This window comes from Strigops habroptila, chromosome W (assembly GCF_004027225.2).
Source record: "Strigops habroptila isolate Jane chromosome W, bStrHab1.2.pri, whole genome shotgun sequence".
NCBI lineage: Eukaryota > Metazoa > Chordata > Aves > Psittaciformes > Psittacidae > Strigops > Strigops habroptila.
In genome coordinates, this window is record NC_044301.2 from 29,909,551 (window position 1) to 29,935,217 (window position 25,667).

Consider the following 25,667-nt stretch of genomic DNA (forward strand, 5'->3'; position numbering starts at 1 on the left):
CTATCTCAGTCCACACATAAAACCCCTCCAAGACCAGGACCAAGCTAGAAGAGCCAAGTGGACTGGCCACTCCATGGGAGAGGAGGAAAATCCATCTTCTACCATTTTTGCTGGACAGCAGAGTCAAGAGGGATGAGAAGCAGCATTTGGCCATCAGATCTAAGCCCTCGCTACAGCCCAGACAGCTGCAGCCAAAAATTCATCCCTTGGGAGTTTGCCACATTTTTTTTAAGATGACTCCCAAATAACTTTTCCCCAGATCTGGGCCCACCACATGGCTGACTCTGTCAAGAGCAAGTTAGAGGGCAAAATTTTAGCATGGAATAAAAATGAGGGTTAATATAAGCGTCACCACCTTCTGATAAAAAAAAAAAAGACACATTTAGGCTTGTTGCTCTGTAAACACAGGGCTCTTCCTCTGGCAGTTCTGCTGTTTACTCAGTCATTGTAAAGGAGGCAGGAAATACTGAGTTGGAAATACTGAGTCGGAAATACTGAGTCAGAAATACTACAGAAAAATAAATATATAATGCTTAGATATTAGTGCTAGGTGCTATATAAAAAGCTGAGAGAGGTTGTGCTAAATACTTTATCTTACTGGCAATGTGCTACAAAAGGTTGGAGACTTAAATGGCTTTTTGTAAAGGGCCTGAGACAAATAAAACGGGTTGGAGGAAGGAGCTGGCAGCTAGAGGCTGAGACAGCATCTGTCCCTTGTCGCTCTCCTGGAGGAGCACACCTTCCACCTGCTCCCTCCCCAAACCCTCCTAGAAAGGTGTCGTGGTTTAAACCCAGCCAGTAACTAAAAGTGCCACTCAGCCGCTTGCTCACGCCCCCTCCCTTGCCCCCCCCCCCCCCCCCCCAGGCAGGACTGGGAGGAGAATCGAAAGAATGTAAAACCCATGGGTTGAGATAAGAACAGTTTAATAAGTAAAATAAAATAAAATATAGTGATAATAGAAAGAATACCAACAATAACAATGATAATAGGAAACAATAAGAGAAGAAATGAAAACACAATACAATTGCTCACCACCCATTGACCGATACCCAGCCTGACCCAAGCAGTGATCTGGGCCTTCCGGGTAACTCCCTCCAGTTTATATACTGAGCATGACGTGCTGTGGTATGGAATACCCCTTTGGCTAGTTTGAGTCAGGTGTCCTGTCTCTGTTTCCACCCAGCTTCTTGTGCCCCTCCTCACTGGCAGAGCATGAGAGACTGAAAAGTCTTGACCAGGGTAAGTGCTACTTAACAAGAACTAAAACACTGGTGTGTTATCAGCATTATTCCCAGACTAAAGCCAAAACACAGCACTGTACCAGCTACTAGGAAGAAAAATAACTGTTACAGCTGAAAACAGGACAAAAGGGATCCAATAAACGACATTTTGCACACTTAACACTGCTGCATTATTCCTTCTTTGTAATTTAAGTAATATTTGTATTTAGGTCCTGGCTTGAAGGAGGCTCTGGAGCGTAGCTTTGCTTCCTGAGGAGTATAACCCGGTGAGATGAGTAGTTTATAGCACCAGTGTTCAGAAGAAGCTCAGGAGGCGCTGGAGAAACCTGTGGCAGTACCAGGGAGTGACTGAACACCTCCACCCACGGATGCTTGGGGTCTCACCGAGTGCCTCCGAAGGAGAGCTACCACCCACAGTTTCATCAGAAACATCTCACTCCACACAGACACCACTACACAAGCTCCTTTGCTGTACTAAACTACCAGAAGTGGTGGGACATGAGGTGGGACCATCAGCTCTTCCATGGGCTCTTCTCCCAACCACCCACAGCAACATTCCTGGCCTTTCTGCCTGCACCATGCTGACACTCCTGCAGGACTGAACCATACCGAGATCCTACCATACCATCCCTGCTCTTGCTACTGCCAGCAAAGGGACAATAAGAGAAAGCAGAGTAAGACAATAGAAAACCTGCTTTGAGCCAACAGCTTCCATGCAGGACTGGGAAACAGCAGCATGGGAGACAGAGATTTATTTTCCTGTCCTGCATGGGCTCCCATCACCTCTGTACCCTGATTTCCCATCTGGAAAATAGGAATGATTTACTCATCTTCCTCTGCAAAGTGCTTTGGGGCATGTGACTGAGACATGCAAATCATGGCAATTATTGTTACTCTAACAAAGGAACTATTGACATTTAAAGCAGATAAATCTTTTAAATTACAGATGACACCCTGTGCCCACCATTGCAAAGTTCCTGGCTTCACCCAGCCATGAGGCATTTCACTCCCACAGACTTGCATCACACCATTTCCTCCAAACTGGGTCTGCACCAGATGAACGTGTACCGGGTTCTTCTCAGGGTGTTTTGGCCACTTTAGGAAAAGCAGCAAATCCTACCAGTGGCCTTCAGTGTGGACCTGGTTTCATGATGACTGCAGCTCTGTGAATGTTTCTAATCACAGAGATATCCCAAATGTATCACATGGTGAAGGTCCAAATTACCAGGACTATGAACACCACCCTGTGGGCATCTACCACCCATCAGATTGTCACTGAAAGTCAGGAGAATAAAACTCCTTAACACCAATGTAGCATTAAGAAGCAGGCACTTCTTTATTGCAGCACCGTGTGCTAGGTGGAATTTCCACAAATCAAGCACACCCAATGCCAATTTCATCCTTACATTTATACACAAAAGTTACAAGGTAGTACACTCCCAGTTACAATGATTGGTTAGTGATTTGCATACAATTATAATATCTGCAGTGTCATTTTCTTCTGCTACTACGCTTGTGCGGGGGAAGGGTCTTCACTTGGGCGAGGGTCTTCTCAATCTGTGGGTGTGTTTTTTCGTATTATAATGAAGGCAGTTTACTTTAGGTCACCTTAAAAGTAAGTTTTGTTGCCAAGTTGGCCGGCTAGATTTCTACCTTGCCAGGTTGTCACATAACTCATCCTATATACAATAGACCCTAGGTGCTTTGGTTATGCTCTAGAGAGTAAGGACTAAGGCTAGCATGTTGGGTGGAGAAGTGGTTCAGAGCAGCCCTGTGGAGAAGGACTTGGGGGTGTTGGTTGATGACAAACTGAACATGAACCGGCAGTGTGCACTTGCAGCCCAGAAAGCCAACTGTATCCTGGGCTGCATCAAAAGAAGCGTGACCAGCAGGTCAAAGGAGGTGAGCCTGCCCCTCTACTCTGCTCTCGTGAGACCTCACTTGGAGTATTGTGTACAGTTCTGGTGTCCTCAACATAAAAAGGACATGGAGCTGTTGGAGCAAGTCCAGAGGAAGGCCACGAGGATGATAAGGGGGCTGGAGCACCTCCCATATGAAGACAGGCTGAGAAAGTTGGGGCTGTTCAGCCTGGAGAAGAGAAGGCTGTGTGGAGACCTCATAGCAGCCTTCCAGTATCTGAAGGGGTCCTATAAGGATGCTGGGGAGGGACTCTTCCTTAGGGACTGTAGTGGTAGGACAAGGGGTAATGGCTTCAAACTTAAACAGGGGAAGTTTAGATTAGATATAAGGAGGAAGTTCTTTACAGTGAGGGTGGTGAGGCACTGGAACAGGCTGCCCAAAGAAGCAGTAAATGCTCCATCCTGGAAGTCTTCAAGGCCTTGGTCAACATGGTCTAGTGTGAGGTGTCCCTGCCCATGGCAGGGGGCTTGGAACTAGATGATCTTAAGGTCCTTTCCAACCATAACCATTCTATGATTCTATGGTTCTATGATTCTATGGTTCTATGATTCTACGATTCTGTGATTCTATCATTCTATGATAACCTCAGACTTGATGGGCAGGATCCCAGCATAGGCAGAGAAATAGCAAATGATCCTGTCCTTGTCTAAACACCTTCTTTTGGGGTTTTGCTGAGATTTGTAGAGCTTGGAAACCTTTTTCCTTACCTTTCTGTGCTGATTTTGACGGCACTGTCCTGGTTTGGTAAACCACTGTGGGACTTGCCAGTTAAAGCTGCCTGCTAAATGCAGCTGTGCAGGTGGGATTTATTTTCTATACGCCTGGGGAATTCAAAGACAATTCTAAATTCATGTGAACACATATATATGTAATAGATATATGGGCTTGGAGAAGGAGGGGAGCGCCAGGAGGAATCAGAGACAGGACATCTGACCCAAACTAGCCAAAGGGGTATTCCATACCACAGCAGGTCATGCCCGGTATATAAACTGGGAGGAGTTACCTGGAAGGCCCAGATCGCTGCTCAGGTCAGGCTGGGTATCAGTTGGTGGGTGGTGAGCAATTGTATTGTGCATCACTTGTGTTTATTGTTTTCATTTCCCTTTCCCCTTTTAGTTTTATATTCTCTTCCCTTATTATTTCCCTTATCATTATTATTATTGGTGGTGGTAGTAGTGGTTTTGTATTATACCTTAGTTACTGGACTGTTCTTATCTCAACCCATGGGATTTACATTCTTTCCATTCTCCTCCCCATCCCTCTGGGAGCAGGGGGGCAAGAAGGGAGGGAGTGAGCGAGTGGCTGTGTGGTTCTGAGTTACCAGCTGGGCTTAAACCATGACAGGGTTTTATTCAGGGACCTTGGGACCTTTCCCCCCCACAATCTTTCAGTTAAAGCAACCTCTCTGATGTCTCCTGGGTAATGTCTTTTTCGAGACAAGTAGTACCACTGTGCTTCCTGTGCATAAAGTGGACCATCTGTAATTAAGTTAAATTAAAAACAGCTACAGAAAAAGAGATGATGGGTTTTGCAGCCAATGCTGGACATGGTGGAAAGGTCACATGCTCTCCAGACATGCTCAGATCCTCCTGCCTCCAGTTCTGTCAAATCACAAACCATTCCCCACTGAAGACCCAGACCTTAATCTTGTTAAGGGGGAAAAAAATCTGCCTTTCACCATTAACCATGTGTATTACTTCCATGTTCCAATTCCTGCCATATCCCCTTCATGTCTTTATCCTCACAACCCCTATGGTGCAGAAAGGGCTGCTATTACTGTTAATGACTGTTACGTCATTTGCTTAGATAAAGAGGAAGCCTATGGGAGAGGAGGGATTTCGGCTCATTCCTCCCAAATCCTCATGCTCAGCATGGTAAACACTTCCCTTTACACCCTGATTTTCTGAAGGGAATCTTTCGATTTTCCAGTACCTAATGCCGCAACATCTACATACCAAGAAAGGATTCAACCTAAATTTTCCTCTTTCATCTTCCACCTGGGCTGACAACGACAGATTTTTGGTCACCTTCCTGGTTGAGCCCCTACAAAAGTGGTCACACTGCCCATCTCAAATTCAGCTGAGTCCAGTGAAACCCAAGTGCAACCCCTGCCAAATACCATGGGATTTCTACAACCAGAGCAAAGCACCAAAACCAAAGAAGAGCCATTTCTAGGGCATCAAGAGATTAAACTAAGATTATGAAGAAACCCTGCATGGGTATGTGCTAGGGTATCATAGAATTGTAGAATGGCTTGGGTTGGAAAGGACCTTAAAGATCATCTAGTTCCAACACTCCTGCCATGGGCAGAGACACCTTCCACTAGACCAGGTTGCTCAAAGCCCCATCCAACCTGGCCTTGAACACTTACAGGGATGAGGCAGCCACAGCTTTCCTGGTCAACCTGTGCCAGTGCTTCACCACCCTCACAGTCAAAAACCTCTTCCTTATAGCTAATCTAAATCTACCCTCTTTCATCTTAAAGCCATTCCCCCTTGTCCTATCCCTACATGCCCTTGTAAAAAGTCCCTCTCCAGGTTTCTTGTAGGCCCCCTTTAGGTACTGGAAGGCTGCTATAAGGTCTCCCCAGAGCCTTCTCTTCTCCAGGCTGAACAAGCCCAGCTCTCTCAACCTGTCTCCATAGGAGAGGTGCTCCAGCCCTCAGTGCATCTTTGTGGTCTCCTCTGGACTTGCTCCAACAGGTCCACATCCTTATGTTGGGGGCCCCAGAGCTGAATGCAGTACTCCTGGTAGGGTCTCATGAGAGCAGAGTAGAGGGGCAGGTTCACCTCCCTCGACCTAGTGGCCATGCTTCTTGTGATGCAGCCCAGCATACGGCTGGCTTTCTGGGCTGCAAGCGCACACTGTTAGGTCATGTATGAACTAGGGTGTGCATTAGGGTGTGCATTAGGGTGTGCATTAGGGTATATAATAGGGTATGCAATTTGGTATACATTAGGGTATGCAATGGGGTATGCCATATAGTATCCAATAGGATATGTCAGGGTATGCAACAGAAATAGCACCTCTCCACTGACACCAAGACATTTCCAACCACAGGGATGTACCAGGTACTGGCTCTGGCTGCAGGCCAGTGTGCACTCTGCAGCAGGCTCTGCTGCTCTGTGGCAAGATGTTAATTTTGTGGTGCTTTGGTTTTTTTTTCTTTTCTTTTTTCTTCCTTGTTATTAAAAGAAGGTATCAGCCTTCTGTTTGATGTGCTCTTGGCCATGGTTGCTAAGGGGAGCAGTGTACAATTACAGCTCCAGTGATGTCCACTCTAATAATACACTTGCCTGCATAGCTCAGATGCAGACACAGCTCTGCTATAAAGAGCACTGCAATTTCAATAGAGGAATACTCCAACCTATCAACCTATGTTACATGTGAAGGGTTTGTGGCATGTTGCTTAACTGGGGGGTGGGGGGTGGGGAAGCACCACAGCCTGTACATGCCAGTGAGCAAAACCTCAACAAGCAAAAACCTCTCACAGGAGACTTACTTTTGATTTATTAAGAAGGTATTTCTAGAGGGGTGAAGAAACCATACATGTGTCCACCAAGACATTCTTGCATACCCCCATCTGCCCAAGGTCCTGAGGCCCGATTGGTCCAGGTCCATCCCAAAGGCTCGCACAGCTCAAAACCGCTCCTTGTACTGGACACCAAACTAACCTCAATGAGCAGAAAATCAAACCCAAATGTCCCCCCTGAAGCATTGAGCCCCCACATGTCAGCATCTCCTCAAGCTTGACCAGGTACCCACCCCATGACTCTCCTTTCTGTGCCTCCCTTGATCATCCCAAAAGGTTCGCAGCACCCAAATTCAAGACTCAGCCCAAGATTTGGGACCAAAACACAGAATGAGGGATAAATTCGAACCAGAGTTTTCCCGATAGAACCCCTTAAAGCATGAAATGGTGCAATGCTGGCCAGGGGTGGGGGGGGGGATGCTCTTTAGAGGAGCTGCTGGTGGAGGGGGATGAGGTGACAGCATTCCCATGCCACAGCACTGGCATCTGTTTTGGGATCAAAACAAGTCCTCCAAGATAAGCTGCAAGCATGTGCAGCCCCCAAGTGCAAGCACCTTGTCAACAGCTGAAAATATAGGAGACAAGTTAAAAAGTTTATTGAGTTTATTGCCTGTTCCAATGGAAAACCCCTTGCTGCTTGTTTTAAGGTCTGTGCAGGGTATAGGGATGCTGTCTATAGGTACTGGCATGCCGGTAGGGCAGCTCAATGGGTTAATGTATTAATTTATGACATCCTCTGGTGGGGCTGAGCTGTTGTCATCTCAGTCCCAAGAGAAAGGGACAAACAAGCCCCTACAAAACAGGAGCATCTGCCAGAAACAGATGGGGGGATCAAGCGATCCAGCCCCAGGTGCCAGCAGCATGGGGGGTGGGGGGTTGTCACGTTGACCCTGATTTATCACACCCTGGCAAAATAATAACCCAGCTTGCTGGTGCCTGGTGAGCCAAGCTCCTTACGTACAGGGATCAGATTAGTCTGAAAGGTGCTAGAAAGACATAAATCCAGCTCTGGAGCAAGTATTTTATTAAAATGGGTTTGGTTGGGGGTTTTTGTTGTTTTGTTTTTGGTTTGGGTGGGGTTTTTTTAGTGGTTTTTGTTTTGGTTTGGGTTTTTCCATTTGTCTGATGGAAAATATCTGATGGTAGAGGGGCCAGGACTGGATCTGGGTAATGTTATATCATCAACCATATATCAATATATCATATCGATATATTAATATGATATCCATCTGTCCTCATTTCATCTGGGATAGAATTAATTTTCTTCCTAGTAGCTGGTGCAGTGCTGTGTTTTGGCTTTAGTCTGAGAATAATGCTGATAACACATCAATGTTTTAGTTGTTGCTAAGTAATGTTTACTCTGATTGAGGACTTTTCAGTCTCTCATGCTCTGCCAGTGAGAAGGGGCACAAGAAGCTTGGAGGGAGCAGAGACAGGACACCTGACCCAAACTAGCCAAAGGGGTATTCCATCCCACAGCATGTCATGCCCGGTATATAAACTGGGGGGAATTACCTGGAAGGGATAGATTGCTGCTCAGGTCGGGCTGGGTATCGGTTAGGGTGGTGAGCAATTGTTTTGTGCATCACTTGGGTTTATTGTTGGGGTTTTTTTTTTCCCTTTTCCTTTTTGGTTTTATATTCTCTCCCTTTATTATTTCCCTTATCATTATTATTATTAGTAGTAGCATTATATTGTACTTTATTTTAGTTATTAAACTGTTCTTATCTCAACATGTTTTACATTCTTTCGATACTCCTCCCCATCCTGCCTGGGGAGGGGGGAAGGGGGGGGGTGAGCGAGCAGGTGTGTGGTACTTGGTTGATGTCTGGGTTTAAACCATGACACCATTTTATTTCATAATATACATATATTATCCAATATACCATACTGATTTTGATAATATATCAAATATCAATACCATCAACCCCCTTACCTCACATCAAGGCAGCTGCAATGAGTCTTTTGTGATTCATACCTGTGTCTGTCACAGCCAGATCTATCAAGCCTGAATGCATCACAAAAATTCCCAGTTTAGGGCTTGACCAAAGTATTCAATTAGTCTGTTGGAATGCATCTGATATTGATTATTTTGGTTGGAAAAAGAAACTGTACTTGGAGAAAGTCAAAATCCTTTACTACCAGAAAGAAAATGTTAAATTATTTAATTTCACATAGCATTTTACTTTTGACCTGTAATGATCTGTCACCTTTTGCCACATCAAGACATTTTTAAAAGACGTGCAGTTTGGGGCTGAGCAAATCTATTTTGCATATTTTGCTATGCTCCAGAATATGAACTTGGTCACCCACACACCCTGCTCGCTCTTTGTATTTCATTGCTTCCCAGCTTTCCACAACAGACATCATGCTCCTATCACACTGAGACTGGCTACATGTTCCTAGGAAGCACTTTGAGACTCTCTGGAGATAAGAGATATATTATTTATCCTACATTCATGTAGAAGAGAAGGCTGCGTGGTGACCTCATAGCAGCCTTCCAGTATCTGAAGGGGGTCTACAAGGATGCTGGGGAGGGACTCTTCCTTAGGGACTGTAGTGGTAGGACAAGGGGTAATGGCTTCAAACTTAAACAGGGGAAGTTTAGATTAGATATAAGGAAGAAGTTCTTTACAGTGAGGGTGGTGAAGCACTGGAATGGGTTGCCCAGGGAGGTTGTGGATGCTCCATCCCTGGCGGTGTTCAAGGCCAGGTTGGACAGAGCCTTGAACCACATGGTTTAGGGCAAGGTGTCCCTGCCCATGGCAGGGGGGTTGGAACTAGATGATCTTAAGGTCCTTTCCAACCCTTACGATTCTATGATTCTATGATTCTATGATTCTATGAAGAGCTGAATATGAAGCCAGTTACTATTGCACATGACATCGCAGTATAAATCAGTCTACTGGGTCTGTTGGTAGGGGTGGAAAAGCTGGGGAAAGAGTAGAAAGAGTAGAAAGCAAGTTGGAAAAGTCCTCCCTAATCCAGAAGGACTGCCATCATCTTCAGTTTTTGGATGATGCCCTGCTCCTCCTTGGCCATTGCTCCTGGACTTTATTTTGGATTTCTTAGCATCGCTCAGCAAAATGGGGGAAGACACGAGTGACCTGGCATGGGAAAAGCAGGATGCACAGAGGGTTTACAGCCCTCTCCAGTCCCTTGCTGCTAAATCTGGGACTGATGCTGATCGCAGTTTGTGTCCTCCTGCTTTATAATCCTTTGGAAGTAAGTCGATATTGGAAAAAAATCACTGCCTGGTACATGTGATGGGCAGATGTGTGTGCTGCCCAAGGGCTTTGCAGGGGAGAGTGGAGAAGGAACAGGCACAGGGAGAGATGCTGGGTTTGATACATGCCCAGAAGCAAAACTGGACCAGTGACTTTGCAGAATTATCTTAGGTTACATTAAAGATCGATTTTCATTATTTTATTTTTCTCCTTATTTCCCTGATTGCTGTGTTGCCCAAAAGCCAACTCAGCCTGCACAAGGTATAGGCAACCAGGCACGAGCAGCCAGGCACAGCATCCAAGGGACAATCTCCAACAAGGGCAAGAAGATGTGCCAAAAACTGGAGTGATGAACACACTGAACATGTGTGGAGAACAGAGAAACGAAACGAGAGCTTTATATGTGCCGCAGATGACGTGTGAGGGAACGGCCAAACAGAAACACAAATTAAGAATGGAAATTCATGATTTCAGCTCTACATGTCCTGTCTCCAGAGATGCAGAAAGACAGAGGTCCATGTGGCACCCTCTCCAGAAAGCAATTCCCCCTTTGATGGTGGCACTACAGTAAAAAAAACCCAGCAGACCACAGGCAGTTGAGGACAGTCCTGTTCCCCCATTATCCACCATTATTTCTGATCTATTATCAGATCCACTGCTTTTTTCTCCCACCCCAATTTTGCTGTCACTCATGGTTTTTGAGCAGAACAATCAACCAGAGCTGCATATACCAATAAACAAGTCACCCAGGATAATTACCAAATACACAAATTACTTCAGTTTGGGTTGCAATCAGAAACCAGGAGTGAGTCCTTCAGCCAGGTGATGCAACCAACAGCCTACTCAGGGACCATGACTTGGTTCCTCTGGTGCCAAAATGGACTTCAGCTGACAAGAGTGGCAAAGACCCTTCACTATAAGACCCTCCGAGTTCATGCCATGGGGATGTTGCCACAAGCAACCCACTCATTTCACAGATGGGCCCTAGTGTGAGATACCATAATTCCACGTACAGCTTATGAAATGGGAATGAAGAGCAACTTGACAATGCCCTCAGTGCCATGCTATCTATGGTAACCATTAAAGATGTGCACAGACAAAATTGCAAGTACACTTCTGTTCTTATCAACTGGGTTCAAAAGGAATTTGGTAACGGCTGAGCTCCTGCCCAAATGCACGGTAAGACCAGGTGGGGTGAAGCTGCAGGCATCTAACCAACTAATTTTACCTCATTACCTGCAACATGTTGAGGAGCAGACTCCGGAATTTGGTTCCTTCCACCATGAAGAGCGCCATTTTGTCACAGAGCTTGGCTGCTGTGGAAGCAAAGCTGCGGTCTGTCACCGCTTTCTGGTAGATGGTCTTGACTATCTCCCCCAGCATCTCCTCAGAGTTGGTAGAGTTCTGAGCCTCCTCCATGAAGGTGGTGAGCTTGGAGTCAACATCACTGCTGTTGTTCCTCATGCTGTTGAGGATTTCAATTAATTTGTCCATTTTGTTCTTTTCAGGATTGGTGGTTTCCATTGTGACTTCGTCCTGATCCATGAAAAGGGAAAGACAAGGCATCTGTTACACAAGGAAAAACCAGACATATCAGCCCTTGTCCTTCCACAAATAGCAAAGGGGGAAGGGGATTGGGGAGACATACAAATAGACATAGAAAAATCAAAGCATCTTTTAGAGGCACAGTGGTCTCATCTCAGCATTGAAAACCACAAGTGAATGAGTCCTGCCCCAGAAATGTTCTCTTTTTCCATTTCCCACAACACTCAATCACAGAGTTCTTCCCCTCGGCTTGGGGAGATGTGCTAGAGGGTCTATCACTGTGGTTGGAGTGGCTGCAGTGTCTGTCACCCGGGGGGAGTGAGTGAGCGGCTGCGTGATTCTGAGTTACCAGCTGGGCTTAAACCACGACAGATATTGAGGTTTGACCACCCCTGAGCGCCTTCAGCATTTTGGACCAGTTTCTGGGGGTGTCTGCAACATGGTGATAATGGACATTTTTTTGCCTCTATTTTGAAAGTGCACTGATGCTTGCAAAATGCTCAGATAACAATCCTACCAAAATATCTACTTTTTAATATTGTCATGGTTTAAGCCCAGCTGGTAACTCAGAACCACGCAGCTGCTTGCTCACTTCCCCTCTTCTTCCCCCCTGCTCCCAGAGGGAAGGGGAGGAGAATGGAAAGAATGTAAATCCCATGGGTTGAGATAAGAACAGTCCAGTAACTAAGGTATAATACAAATCCACTACTACCACGACTACTAATTAAAATGATAAAGGAAATAACAAGGGGAGAGAATATAAAACTAAAAGGGGAAAAGGAAAACGTGTTTATACACAAGTGAAGCACAATACAATTGCTCACCACCTGCAGACTGATACCCAGCCTGACCCAAGCAGCGATCTGGGCCTTCCGGGTAACTCCCCTCAGTTTATATACTGGGCATGACATGCTGTGGTATGGAATACCCCTTTGGCTAGTTTGGGTCAGGTGTCCTGTCTCTGCTTCCTCCTGGCTTCTTGTGCCCCTCCTCACTGGCAGAGCATGAGACTGAAAAAGTCCTTGATCAGAGTAAGCATTACTTAGCAACAACTAAAAACATCGGTGTGTTATCAGCGTTGTTCTCAAACTTAAGTCAAAAACACAGCACTGCACCAGCTACTAAGAAGGAGAAAAATAACTGTTACAGCTGAACCCAGGACAAATATATATTTAATGACCTAGATTGAGATCAAAGATATCACATGATCCCAGCATTAGAAAAACTTTTCCATCTCGTCTGTTACACTTTTCACTTCATATTATTACCATAGAATTTATTGCTTCTTTTCAACATTTAATTACGAATTTGCCCCTTTCCCCCAGTGTTGGGTATGCATTCTGCTTGCTCTGCTCTGTTCCCCTTCTCCTCCTCTAGTTCAATCTTAAAATGTGCTATACAGTACAAACCTGTAGCAGTTTTTTGGACAACCCCAATGCCAACCAGCAGCTGGAGTTGTCCAAAACTCCCATCAGGTGGCCAGCTGTGTTGACAACACCCACCCAAGAGTGGGTGCTTATGTGATGTGTTTCTTATAAGACTATAATTTGCAGGGAGAGCATTAAAATGAATACTCTGAAAGTCTCTACTATACTTCCATTGCTTTAAAGAACACAAAAACTAAAAAAAAAATAATTTTCCTCCCCCTCATGCCACATACATAAATAGTAAATGCACATGCATTCAAAGGTATACATTTCCAACATGCACTCCCATGGAACTGTATACGTTCAGGTTATTTTTGCTGTGTATTTTGGAAATCTTATTGTAGATATCCCCACAGACGCATTTTCCAGTCTGACAAAAGAATCTCAAGAGAAAGGATCTGAGTTTCACAGGGGGAAAATGGAGATATCATCTCCAAATTCCTCAGAAATCTGAGGCTGAATATTGTTTCCAAAAAGGATTTCTCCTCCATCACTGGCATGCAATAGATCTGTTACTGTTGGGTTGTTGGAAGGAAGGGGGGAAGATAAGGACTTTTCAATTCATTGCCAAGATAAATGGATATCAACCTTTAAGTAGCTGACTCCAAGTATTCAGCACTCAAAAGTTGAAGCTTGGGATTTAGCTCTGTAACTGTCCTGGGTTCAGCTGTAACAGTTATTTTTCTCCTTCTTAGTGGCTGGTGCAGTGCTGTGTTTTCGACTTTAGCCGGAGAACAATGCTGATTGATAACACACTGACGTTTTAGTTGTTGCTAAGTAATGTTTACTCCGATCAAGGACTTTTCAGTCTCTCATGCTCTGCCAGGGAGGAGGGGCACAAGAAGCCAGGAGGAAGTAGAGACAGGACACCTGACCCAAACTAGCCAAAGGGGTATTCCATACCACAGCACGTCATGCCCAGTATATAAACTGGGGGGAGTTACCTGGATCCAGATCGCTGCTCGGGTCAGGCTGGGTATCAGTCAGTGGGTGGTGAGCAATTGTATTGTGCTTCACTTGTGTTTATTGTTTTCTTTTCCTTTTCCCCTTTTAGTTTTATATTCTCTCCCCTTGTTATTACCTTTATCATTATTATTATTATTATTGGTGGTAGTAGTAGTGGTTTTGTATTATACCTTAGTTACTGGACTGTTCTTACCTCAACCCGTGGGATTTACATTCTATTCCATTCTGCTCCTCATCCCTCTTGGAGCAGGGGGGAGGGAAGAAGAGGGGGAGTGAGTGAGCGGCTGCATGGTTCTGAGTTACCAGCTGTGCTTAAACCACGACACTGTGGAGAAACAATTTGCCTGTTTTAGATGTCTTTGCAAAGTGGATGAGCTCTGCAGGATCAGCCATCGGGGAAGGAGCACCCACATTGCAGCTCATGCATGCACCAGCCTTTCCCAAGGGTCTTTGTGTGGGTAGAGTTCCCAGTCCTTCTTGGAGAACTCAAGTTGGTAGCAGCCTCAACCAAGAAGTCAGGCTAAGAGCCTTAGCATTGTGTCAATAAAAGGCCTCCTGAAGAAGCATGAAGACGCTTCAAGAGAAGTGTTGACACTGGGAGATTGTTGGGTGCATTCATGGAAAGGTCCCTTGAGCCCACCCGCCCTTTGTATGGAGAATGGCCAACAACCAGACTGTTGGAAAAAGGGAAAGTCAACATTTCCCTAAGAAAATAATACCTTTTCTTTTAGTCTCCTCTGAAGTCTGTCTTTGGAAGACTGAAGCAAATTGATCTTGGGTCTTTCCCCAATGCGCTCATGAATACTTTCTTTCCACTTAGTCTCTGAATCCTGGATGTGCTGTTGAGACTGCTTTTCCATAGCCTCTGGTCCTTGGTGCGTCTCCATGGGAATATGCACCATGCAGATGGAGGTGTCCTCAGTTTTCAAATTCTCAGTCTCTTTGGTGTTTCTGTGCATTTCTTTGTCATTGGGTGAGTGCTTCTGGTTGTGGTGCCATCTCCAGTTCTGGCTGTAGCCGTGATGGCTTGTCCTGCCTGAGGAGTGAGGGGCCTGGCCTCCTTGGTAGAGTTTCTGGTGTTCCCTGTTGTGTTTGGTGCCACCTTGCTGATAATCTGCCTGCTGCTGAGACTTGTTCCCACCAGGAAGTCTCTGCTGTCGCCTGGAAAGTCAAAGAAAAAGTCAAAAGAAAGTCAAAGAAAGTCATTAGTTCACCCTTTCCTGCATGGTCCATGTGTTTGGTCAACACATCTGTCCCTCCAAACATCCTGGCCCTTAGCAGGTGGGCTCTGTGGGTTTCCCTACCACAAAAAGGGACCCAATTTTTTGGCATCTAACACAACCTAGTGCCAACTCATGCTTCTAAATCTCTTTCAATAACAGGCACATTTCAGCTGAAAGTTTTCATGAACAGTTAGATAACATGACTTTGATTCCCAGGAAAATCTCTCCCAGGTTTCTGTGTTTTCTGTGTTGCTTCCACGCTAAACCAAGGAAGACCTGGTTAGTCCCAGCTGAGTAGCAAGAAGTCAGGCAGGCAAGAAATATCAGAAGATACTTTTTCCTGAAGACCTAAGGAGCTCCTGATGTAGGCTTAAATTTTAAACTAACAATAGTGTATGCGCCTTTACCATAGTAGAATAGACCAAACTGTTCTAACTTGCTAACACAGAGAGAGAAAGGAATGTTCGGCTGACTGGGGAAAGAACATCATGGGACCGATAGCAACTAAGAAGACAGTAAGTAAGACCAAGAATGCTAGCCTTCAAGATAGCAGAGTGGTGCCCAGTGTGGAAGGAGACTGGAACAGAACAGAAGCAAGGACATACCAACTGCTAACTCGGCACTAGGACCTTGCGAGCATGCGCAAGCACTGAGGTCATTCAGTAAACACAGTGAGGAAGACTACTGGTGACCACCAGAGACCCCCCACTCAGCAAGAAAGCTCATGTGTAATTAGAATGCAAATATTATAATTAGTTCCCAGAAACAACATGAATATGTAAATAATTTCCTGGAAACTCTGTTAATATGCATGAGTATGCTAAATATATAGCTGCCGCCAGCAAGTAATGGGCGTGCTCACATTTGCAAAACAATTCGCATGTGCTCCCAGCGCTGCAATAAATGCTGCTTTCTAAAACTCTAAATTGAGTCTGAGAGTTTCTCCAACTGACTTTTATGGTAACACTGATACACCTGGCCTACAGCATTGCTTGCTCCTCTTGCCTGCCACCTCTGCTGTACCAACATGGCATACTGCTGCATTGGTTTGCAGTGAACCATTTAAAGTGTATCAGGAATTTCTAAGTGTGTGTGTGGGGAAGCTAAAAAGCAAATTACTGAGTAAAAGAGGTGCCCACACCAAATGGTTTTGTTTGGCCTTTCTTTATGCATGTATGTCCTTCATCATTGCTACACCAGGACAGGATGCATGCACAGATAAAGCTGAGGACCATGCTTGGCTCCAGCAACACAGGGAGCCAGGACCATTACCTCCAGATAGGAGGCTATGTGAATACAGCTCCAAAAGGATAACACAGTAGGCATAAAGAGAAGGAATTGCTGGCAAATTGTTTGCTTGAGAGACTACAATGGCTTAGAAGGGGCAAGCAAGCCCCCATGTGCTGGCTGCACCCAGTAGATGAGATGGCAGGTCCCCAAAAACTCAACAGTTGAATGTAAGAAATGCTTTGGAAGTCTTGGACATTTCAGATTTCTGCACAGGCTGCAGCATGGCTGTCCTGAGTGGAGAAGGCAAAACCAGAATGCCATCATCAGGGATGCAATTAAGATGGAGATGGTCCTGATATCGGCTGCCTTCACCCAGGACAGCACAGGGTTAGCCTTAAGCATGGCAGCCACTCCCTGCCTGCTGCCTTTTGAACACTCAGTATTGGCTCCGAGAGCACATGGGATACTTTAATGTTTGGCTTCTTACAAGGCTGCTGGGAGCAGTGCTGGAAGTTCACACAGGATATCTCCCCAGCATTATCTCCCGAAACAGGGAAACAACTGTGAGCACTGTGGTGACCACACTGGTCTGCATCCACACTGGTTTTATAGCCGTTATAATCCCCCTTAATCCCCCTGCTCAGTCTCATCCCTTACACACACACGCACACCATTCAGATAAATAGAAGCATTTATTTAAAACCCATTGCATAGCAATTAATTTTATTTTCATCATCTGCACTGCTCAGCTAAGGGTGCTCGGACGAAGGAAGCAGCCATTCACAAATACATTTCAATAGTCAGAGGCTAAACAGTCTCCAACCCTACCTACGAAACCCATCTGTCCATCAAATCTATATTCCTTGGCATCTCCAGGAGTTAGTTAAAAACCTATTTTCTGAGGCCAACTGGCTCTTAACCATAAAGAGTGAGGGCTCGTGTTTGGTGAATGCAGGACAAAGAGGCTTGTTCATTGTGGCAGCAGAAGGAATTTGTGTTTAGTCTCAGACCACCAGATCCAGTTTTCCGAGATATTCAATGTGGATTTCTTTTTTTGGGGTGTTTTTTTTTTTTTTTTTGCAAGCTGTAAGGACATGGTACCTTGCGGGGGACCCTACTTCAGCTACAAGAAAAAGTATCTAGACAGAACAAAGGTCTCTTACCTCTTGACTCCATTTAACATTAAATAACTATTTTCACTTCAAAGGCCAAATTCTGACTCAGCTCAAAACTCCCTGACTTCGTTGGGACTGTGGATTTGGCCATTGATCAATGTGGACACTAAAGAGACATTGAGAGTCACAAAGAAAATGCAGAAGTACTGAAAACCAAGGGGAGACAGTCAGGGTTGCCAAGCTGGAAATAGGATGGTATTGCTTCTCCACCAATTTTTTTATTTAATTAACTGAGATACCTTTCAATGAAATGTGATGTCAACAAATGTCTACTCTGTTGAAGGAGCCTACACATACAAATCTAATGCTTCAGCTGTCTCAGTGATTACCAGCCTACGTGCTCAGAAATACAGGATTCCTGCAAGTTTTTACTATATCGTTTGCTCCCAAGGAAAGAGGCTGGAAGGCACAAGGCTGGGGAAAATAACTCCAGACACCTGGACAGCTGTGGTCTAAACCACAGTTTCTCTGTCCCATCAGCCCTGCTCATTTCCACCACCACCCCCACCACCCCCCGCGGAGCGAGACAAGTCCTCTGAGAGCTGGAAGACAACATGGGGTTACATTCTCTGGGGGTTGCATGGAGATTTGGTTAGGCAATTCTTACAAATACTGAAAGGTAAGGAGCTACAACTCCAGTGGCACTTGAGACATTTACCCTGTGGTGCAGAGCACCCTGTACAGCTGAATGGACTGAGATCCCATCTGTGGGCTCAGGGACTAGGTGCTCTTGACATGCTGGCCCTTGCCTTTGAAGAACCAGCCTGGACACCTCACTTGCCCTCAATCCCAGGCAACTCTCCCACAGGACAAACCCTCTGGAGCACACTAAGCTTCTCACAGGGGAGGGATGCTGGTTTTGTCCTGCTTTTGTCCAGAGCCTGATGCCTGGTGGACATGGCCAGGGACACCCAGAAATTGACAACTAATATGAACTTGCAGCTACCTAAGCAAGAGGTTGAGAATGAAGAACAGTGCCATAGCCAAGGTCAAACCTCCTGCGTCCCCTTCATCCTTCTGTGCTTGAATGACAATGTTCCTCACTGCATTTTGCAGACAGTTTCTCTCCATCCTTTCTTCTGCCCAGGCAGGAGCTAATCTTTGTGCCAAGATCAGGCCCAGGAATATGATGCTAAGTCATGGGAGTATCTTATGATCAGCTTTGCTACTAACATACCTGTGATTAATTAGCAATTGCCGTTATAATAGATAAATTAAGATCTGCTGCAGAAATGGACTCTGTGGGACTTTCCACTCCCATGAGGACCCCAGATTTCACTTATCCTCAAAGCTGGAGGAGCACAGCACCCCCAAGGCATGCAGCAACTGTATCTGCGAATGGAGGACTGGTGGGGCTGGCTCTGTGGGATGAAGGGCCACCTCTTTCCACCTTCTTTTTGAAAATCCCACAGTAATTTTCCATTGAAGGAGGGAAATAAAAATGCCCAAACTCTTAGATTCACCACTGAAAGAGTTAAATTCACAGAGACAGATAGCAACTGGGTTCTTCCTGGCTGCCAAGGATACTCAGCCTTAAAAGAGAAAGGGCAGGAAGAAGCAAAGTCCTCTGAAATATGCCCTGAACAAAATGGTTTATTCAGGCCCAGCCTTTCTGAACTAAGCATATTCCAGTGTCCTGGTTTCAGCTGTAACAGTTATTTTTCTCCTTCTTAGTAGCTGGTACAGTCTTGTGTTTTGGCTTTAGTCTGAGAACAATGCTGATAACACACCAACGTTATAGTTTTTGCTAAGTAGCACTTACCCTGGTCAAGGACTTTTCAGTCTCATGCTCTGCCAGTGAGGAGGGACACAAGAAGCTGGGAGGGAGCAGAGGCAGGAAACAAGACCCAAACTAGCCAAAGGAATATTTCATACCACAGTACATCATGCCCAGTATATAAACTGAGGGGAGTTACCTGGAAGAGAAGGATTGCTGCTCGGGTAGGGCTGAGTATCAATCAGCGGGTACTGAGTAATTGTATTATGCATCACTGATGTTTATTGTATTTTTTTTCCTTTTCCGTTTTAGTTTTATATTCTCTCCCCTTCTTATTTCCCTTATCAGTATTCTTAGTAGTAGTAGTATATTGTACTTTAGTTATTAAACTGTTCTTATCTCAATCTGTGGGGACTACATTCCTTCAGTTCCATCATATTAGAAAAATCATGGCAGTCAGGTAAAGTTCCCGATGACTGGAAAAAGGGAAATATAACCCCCATTTTCAAGAAGGGGAAAATGGAAGACCCAGGGAACTACAGACCAGTCAGTCTCACCTCTGTGCCTGGCAGGATCATGGAGCAGATTCTCCTGGAAAGTATGTTAGGGCAAATGAAAAACAACGAGGGGGTTGTGACAGCCAACATAGCTTCATTAAGGGCAAATCATGCCTGACCAACTTGGTGGCCTTCTATGATGGGGTTACAGAACTGATGGATAGGGGCGAAGCAGTTGACGTCATCTACCTGGACTTGTGCAAAGCATTCAACACTGTCTCACATGACATCCTTGTCTCTAAATTGGAGAGACATCAATTTGATGGATGTACCACTCAGTGGATAAAGAACTGGCTCGATGGCTGCACACAGAGAGTTGTGGTCAATGGCTCAATGTCCAAATCGAGACCAGTAACAACTGGTGTCCCTCAGGGGTCGGTGTTGGGTCTGGTCCTGTTCAACATCTTTGTTGGTGACAGGGACAGTGGGATTGAGAGCGCCCTCAGCAAGTTTGCCGACAACACCAAGCTGTGTGGTTCGGTTGATACGCTGGAGGGAAGGGATGCCATCCAGAGGGACCTTGACATGCTTGTGAGGTGGGCCAATGCCAACCTCATGAAGTTCAACCAAGCCAAGTGCAAGGTCCTACACCTGGGTTGGAGCAATCCCAGGCACAGCTACAGGTTGGGTGGAGAAGAGATTCAGAGCAGCCCTGTGGAGAAGGACTTGGGGGTGTTGGTCAATGAGAAACTGAACATGAGCTGGCAGCGTGCACTCTCAGCTCAGAAAGCCAACCGCATACTGGGCTGCATCAAAAGAAGCATGACCAGCAGGTCAAAGGAGGTGATCCTGCCCCTCTACTCTGCTCTCGTGAGACCTCACTTGGAGTACTGTGTACAGTTCTGGTGTCCTCAACATAAGAAGGACATGGAGCTGTTGGAGCAAATCCAGAGGAGGGACACGAGGATGCGTAATGGGGCTGGAGCACCTCCCGTACAAAGACAGGCTGAGAAAATTGGGGCTGTTCAGCCTGGAGAAGAGAAGTTTGCATGGAGACCTCATAGCAGCCTTCCAATATCTGAAGGGGGCCTACAAGGATGCCAGAGAGGGACTTTCCATCAGAGACCGCTAGACCCAGCCCATGCATTTGGATGGACACTGCATTTTGGAAATGTAGAAAATACACCCATCAAAATGGTGGTGATCGGGATCTAAACTCATCTTTGAACAGTTGAGATATATGTGTGCTTTAGGTCTTACCTTTGAAAACATACAGTGAACTCCAGAAAACAAGCACAGATAACAAAACCAAGGTTATGAGGGTAGAGATGTTTTTGATAAGGCATAAGGCTCACAGCATGTGGCTGCTGGGAAAAGCATTGCAAAACCTTCAGATGAACTGCCTATCCGGGCACAACTCCTCTTGTCACCACCTTGGCCTTGGGGTACATCCACTGCTGACAACCCCCTGTTAGGCCTGGACATCATGTCTGTCTTTATTTGCTAGAGATGAGTTAATTCGGCCTTTACAACATAACTACTCACTATAAACCAACAGGGTAGCATTGATTTTTATGGTGAGGATGGTGAAACACTGGAACAGGTTGCCCAGAGAGGTGGTAGATGCCCCGCCCCAGCAACATTCAAGGTCAGGTTGGATGGGGCTCTGAGCAATCTGATATAGTTGAAGATGCCCCTGCTCAATGCAGTGGGGTTGGATTAGATGACCTTGAAATGTCCCTTCCAACTCACGCAAACTATTCTATGCTTCTGCGATTCTATGATTGAAAGGCTTCAGAGAGACACCTAAGGTGATCATCCAAAAATGCATGGGTGTAGGATTGACACAAAGCACATCATGGGATGAGCTATCTTCTACTATGGGATGCTGAATGATTTGGCCTTTCCAAACATAGAAATGCACCTGATTTCTCCCTGTTCCTTCCTGCGGCATCACTTCACACCATCAGTGTCCACTACATCTCCCACTACAGTGATGGACATCTGTCCTGGGTTCAGCTCTAGCAGTTATTTTTCTCCTTCCTTAGTAGCTGGTGCAGTGCTGTGTTTTCGACTTAAGTCTGAGAACAATGGTGATAACACACCAATGTCTTTAGTTGTTGCTAAGTAATGCTTACTCTGATCAAGGACTTTTCAGTCTCATGCTCTGCCAGTGAGGAGGGGCACGGGAAGCCGGGAGGAAGCAGAGACAGGACACCTGACCCGAACTAGCCAAAGGGGTATTCCATACCACAGCACGTCATGCCAGGGAGACATGTGTGGGGAGAGTGAGCGAGCAGCTGCGTGGTTCTGAGTTACCGGCTGGGCTTAAACCACAACATCTCATTCACAAGACCATCAGATGAGCATCCAGTCCGCAGGCTGTGCTGCAGGAGCAGAGACAGCGCTGCTGGGCTGAAAGGACATGAGACAAAGTCTATGGGAGCAGACTCAGCAAAGCCTTGAAGAGCAAACTTGTCTACTGCTGAAGTCAAATGAAAGTCCTCACATTCTTCAATGCTCAGTCACACAGGCTGCCTGAGATAGCTGTTTTCTTCTAAGTTTCATGGAAATGAATCTTCAGGCGGAATTTAAGTAGTTGTAGCTGTTTTGCAACACCATCTTAGGAAAGGTATCCCAAGTACAGATAGCATGCAAGATAGCTCTAAAACAGCTCTTTAAATGCTTTGCTGGATCTCCCACAAATCATTAGGGATGTCCAGTTGAGGCCCTGCTGTGGTTTAAACTCATCTGGTAACTAAGTAGAACGCAGCCGTTCGCTCACCCCCCCCTTCCCCCCCCCCCGGGCGGGAAGGGGAGGAGAATCAAAAGAATGTAAAACCCGTGGGTTGAGATAAGAACAGTTTAATAACTAAAATAAAGTACAATATGATACTATGAATAATAATAATGATAAGGGAAATAACAAGGGGAGAGAATATAGAACTAAAAGGGGAAAGGAAAAAAAACAATAAACAGCAGTGATGCACAATACAATTGCTCACCAACCAGCCCAACCCGATCAGTGATCAGTCCCTTCTGGGTAACTCCTCCCAGTTTATATACTGGGCATGATGTACTGTGGTATGAAATATCACTTTGGCTAGTTTGGGTCAGGTGTCCTGTCTCTGCTTCCGCCTGGCTTCTTGTGCCCCTCTTCACTGGCAGAGCATGAGACTGAAAAGTCCTTGATCAGGGTAAGTGCTAGTTAGCAATAACTAAAAAATAAGCATTGTTCTCAGCCTAAAGTTGAAAACACAGCACTGCACCACCTACTAGGAAGAAAATTATCCCAGCTGAAACCAGGACAGGCCCCTGTTGCACAGAGTGGGCAACCAGCTAGGAAGACACCCCCTGGAATTCAAGACTAACTGCCCAAACTGGTATAGAAATCACTGCAGTGATTTCATGTAGGAATTAATTGGAAATGGTTCTCTTTATAAACTACATTACCTGAAATTATGTTTTTGGATTCGTAGTGTACTGTAAACATGATTGCAAAAATTACATGAAAACCATAGGGAAATACAGTGACAAGGAACTGAATCCAGTTTAGATGAAATAGTTTAAACTTGAAAGACACACCCACAGTACCCAAAGTTTCCCTAAAATCTGCTGAGCGCAAACAAACACGGATCCTGGACTACCAGTAAGAATGTGACTTGAATGAATGTAGATTAAACTTTAACAACTTTGCAATAAAAGTACTTATACGTCAGACTCCAGGCTTACCAGTTATCCCAAGATCTGATAATCCTCCAAGAGGTATAAACTTTAAACCTGTGCCAAGATGTACAGACACAACCAACCACCATCCCTGCATGGTCCTCTCCCTCAAGATACAGCATAAATAGCATGTACAAGCTCCTACATAATGCCTTTTGTTCCATTGTCTTCCTTTAGACCTCTGTGACTTTTGACCTGCAGCAAGGACACATCCTAGGTTTTTTCCATATGCAATTTAAACCGGTGGTTTCTAGTGAAGAAAGAAATATCCTTCCTGTTCTCCTGGGTTAAGTTGTAGCAGTCATTTTTCTCCTTCTTAGTAGCTGGTGCAGTGCTGTGGTTTTGACTTTCAGCCTGGGAACAATGCTGATAACACCGATGTGTTTAGTTGTTGCTAAGTAATGTTTACTCTGACAAAGGACTTTTTCAGTCTCATGCTCTGCCAGGGAGGAGGGGAAGCCGGGAGGAAGCAGAGACAGGACACCTGACCCAAACTGGCCAAAGGGGTATTTCATACCACAGCACGTCATGCCCAATATGGAAACTGGGGGGAGTTACCTGGAAGGCCCAGATCGCTGCTTGGGTCGGGCTGGGTATCGATTGGCAGGTGGTGAGCAATTGTATTCTCTCCCTTTGTTATTCCCCTTATCATTATTATTATTGGTGGTACTAGTAGTAGTTTTGCATTATACCTTAGTTACTGGACTGTTCTTATCTCAACCTGTGGGAGTTCCATTCTTCCAATTCTCCTCCCCATCCCTCTGGGAGCGGGGGAAGGAAGAAGGGGGGGAGTGAGTGAGCAGCTGTGTGGTTCTGAGTTACCGGCTGGGCTTAAGCCACAACAGCTCTTTGTGGCGCCCAACGTGGGACATGAAGGGTTGAGATAAAGATAGATCTGATGGAAGGGTGTCTGATCATATCTGTGATAAGCATTCAATGTTTCAGATTAATAGTCATTTGTTACAATGTTAAATTCTTTGCTCTCGGACTTGTTGAGTTTGATCTCAGAGTATCTCAGCATGTCATACCTTACGTGCAGCCACTGTTTGCTGTTTTAACTGTTTATCGGCTTTGGGGCCTGGGCTAAGGTTATTGCTTCACGGTACTTCATGATAATGACTTGTAATACAATAGACTCATTGATCATGAAACTGGGCTGGTATGCGTCCTCAGCATGGTCATCACCTCTATACTATGGGAGGCATGTAATGGGAATTTTTAACAATTACACATTTTTCTTTTCTTTCTCTCGGGGGGTCAACCTATGGAGGAGATATTCCCTCACACCATCTGCTCCCCCACCAGGCTATTTACAGTAGGAGTACATTCTGGAAAAGTTAAAGATCTTGAATATCCTTTCAACGCCCTTGAAAACATCCTGCTCCTTTTGCTGGGAACCAGCTTGTTGCTGCATATGCTCTCTCTCTTTTGCCTACAGCGTGACCACCCTGAGAACACCCAGTCTTGTCTGATCTCAGAAGTTAAGCAGGTTCCGGCTCAGGTCTTGTCTAAGGTTAAATGATGATTTAAGTATACTACAAAGAGAAATTCCCTGAGGCTGGACAGTCATGAGTGGCAGGGTGTGTGGGACAGTATGGGCAAGTATCTAAGCCAGCGGGCAGCTCCAGTGCTTTGGAAGTGTCGGAGATGGAAGGCAGCTGTATGGAGTCCCCTGAGACAAGTTGCAGAAACTGCTGAAGGAGAGGGTGAATCGAGTCAGTTTGCAGAGGTGAAAGCCATCCAGCTGGCCTTGGACATTGCTGAACGAGAAAAATGGCCAGTACTTGATCTCTCTACTGACTCATGGATGGCAGCAAATGCCCTGTGGGGGTGGTTGCAGCAATGGAAGCAGAATAACTGGCAACGCAGAAGTAAACCCATCTGGGCTGCTGCACTGTGGCAAGGTATCGCTGCTCGGGTGCAGAACCTGGTGGTGAAGGTACGCCACGTGGATGCTCATGTACCCAAGAGTCGGGCCACTGAGGAACACCATAATAACCAGCAAGTGGATAAAGCTGCTAAGATTGAAGTGGCTCAGATGGACTTGGATTGGCAACATAAGGGTGAATTATTTTTAGCCCAGTGGGCCCATGACACCTCAGGCCATCAAGGCAGAGATGCAACATATAGATGGGCTCGTGATCGAGGGGTGGACTTAACAATGGACACTATTGCCCAGGTTATTCACGAATGTGAAACCTGTGCTGCAATTAAGCAAACCAAGCAGTTAAAGCCTCTCT

The 25,667-nt window shown here is 45.5% G+C and overlaps 1 protein-coding gene across 1 annotated transcript in view; it reads right to left on the minus strand.

Moving 5' to 3' along the window:
- The window catches only part of LOC115619001 (CBP80/20-dependent translation initiation factor-like), a 135,787-nt gene that overhangs the window by 29,592 nt on the left and 80,528 nt on the right, over nucleotides 1-25,667 (minus strand). Inside the window, exons 7-10 of the mRNA XM_030511018.1 lie at nucleotides 18,815-18,842; nucleotides 17,925-17,955; nucleotides 14,579-15,020; nucleotides 11,158-11,457 (exon numbers count right to left, since the gene is read on the minus strand). Coding sequence (XP_030366878.1) covers nucleotides 11,158-11,457; nucleotides 14,579-15,020; nucleotides 17,925-17,955; nucleotides 18,815-18,842 — 801 coding nt within the window. The remainder of the gene's footprint in view (nucleotides 1-11,157; nucleotides 11,458-14,578; nucleotides 15,021-17,924; nucleotides 17,956-18,814; nucleotides 18,843-25,667) is intronic.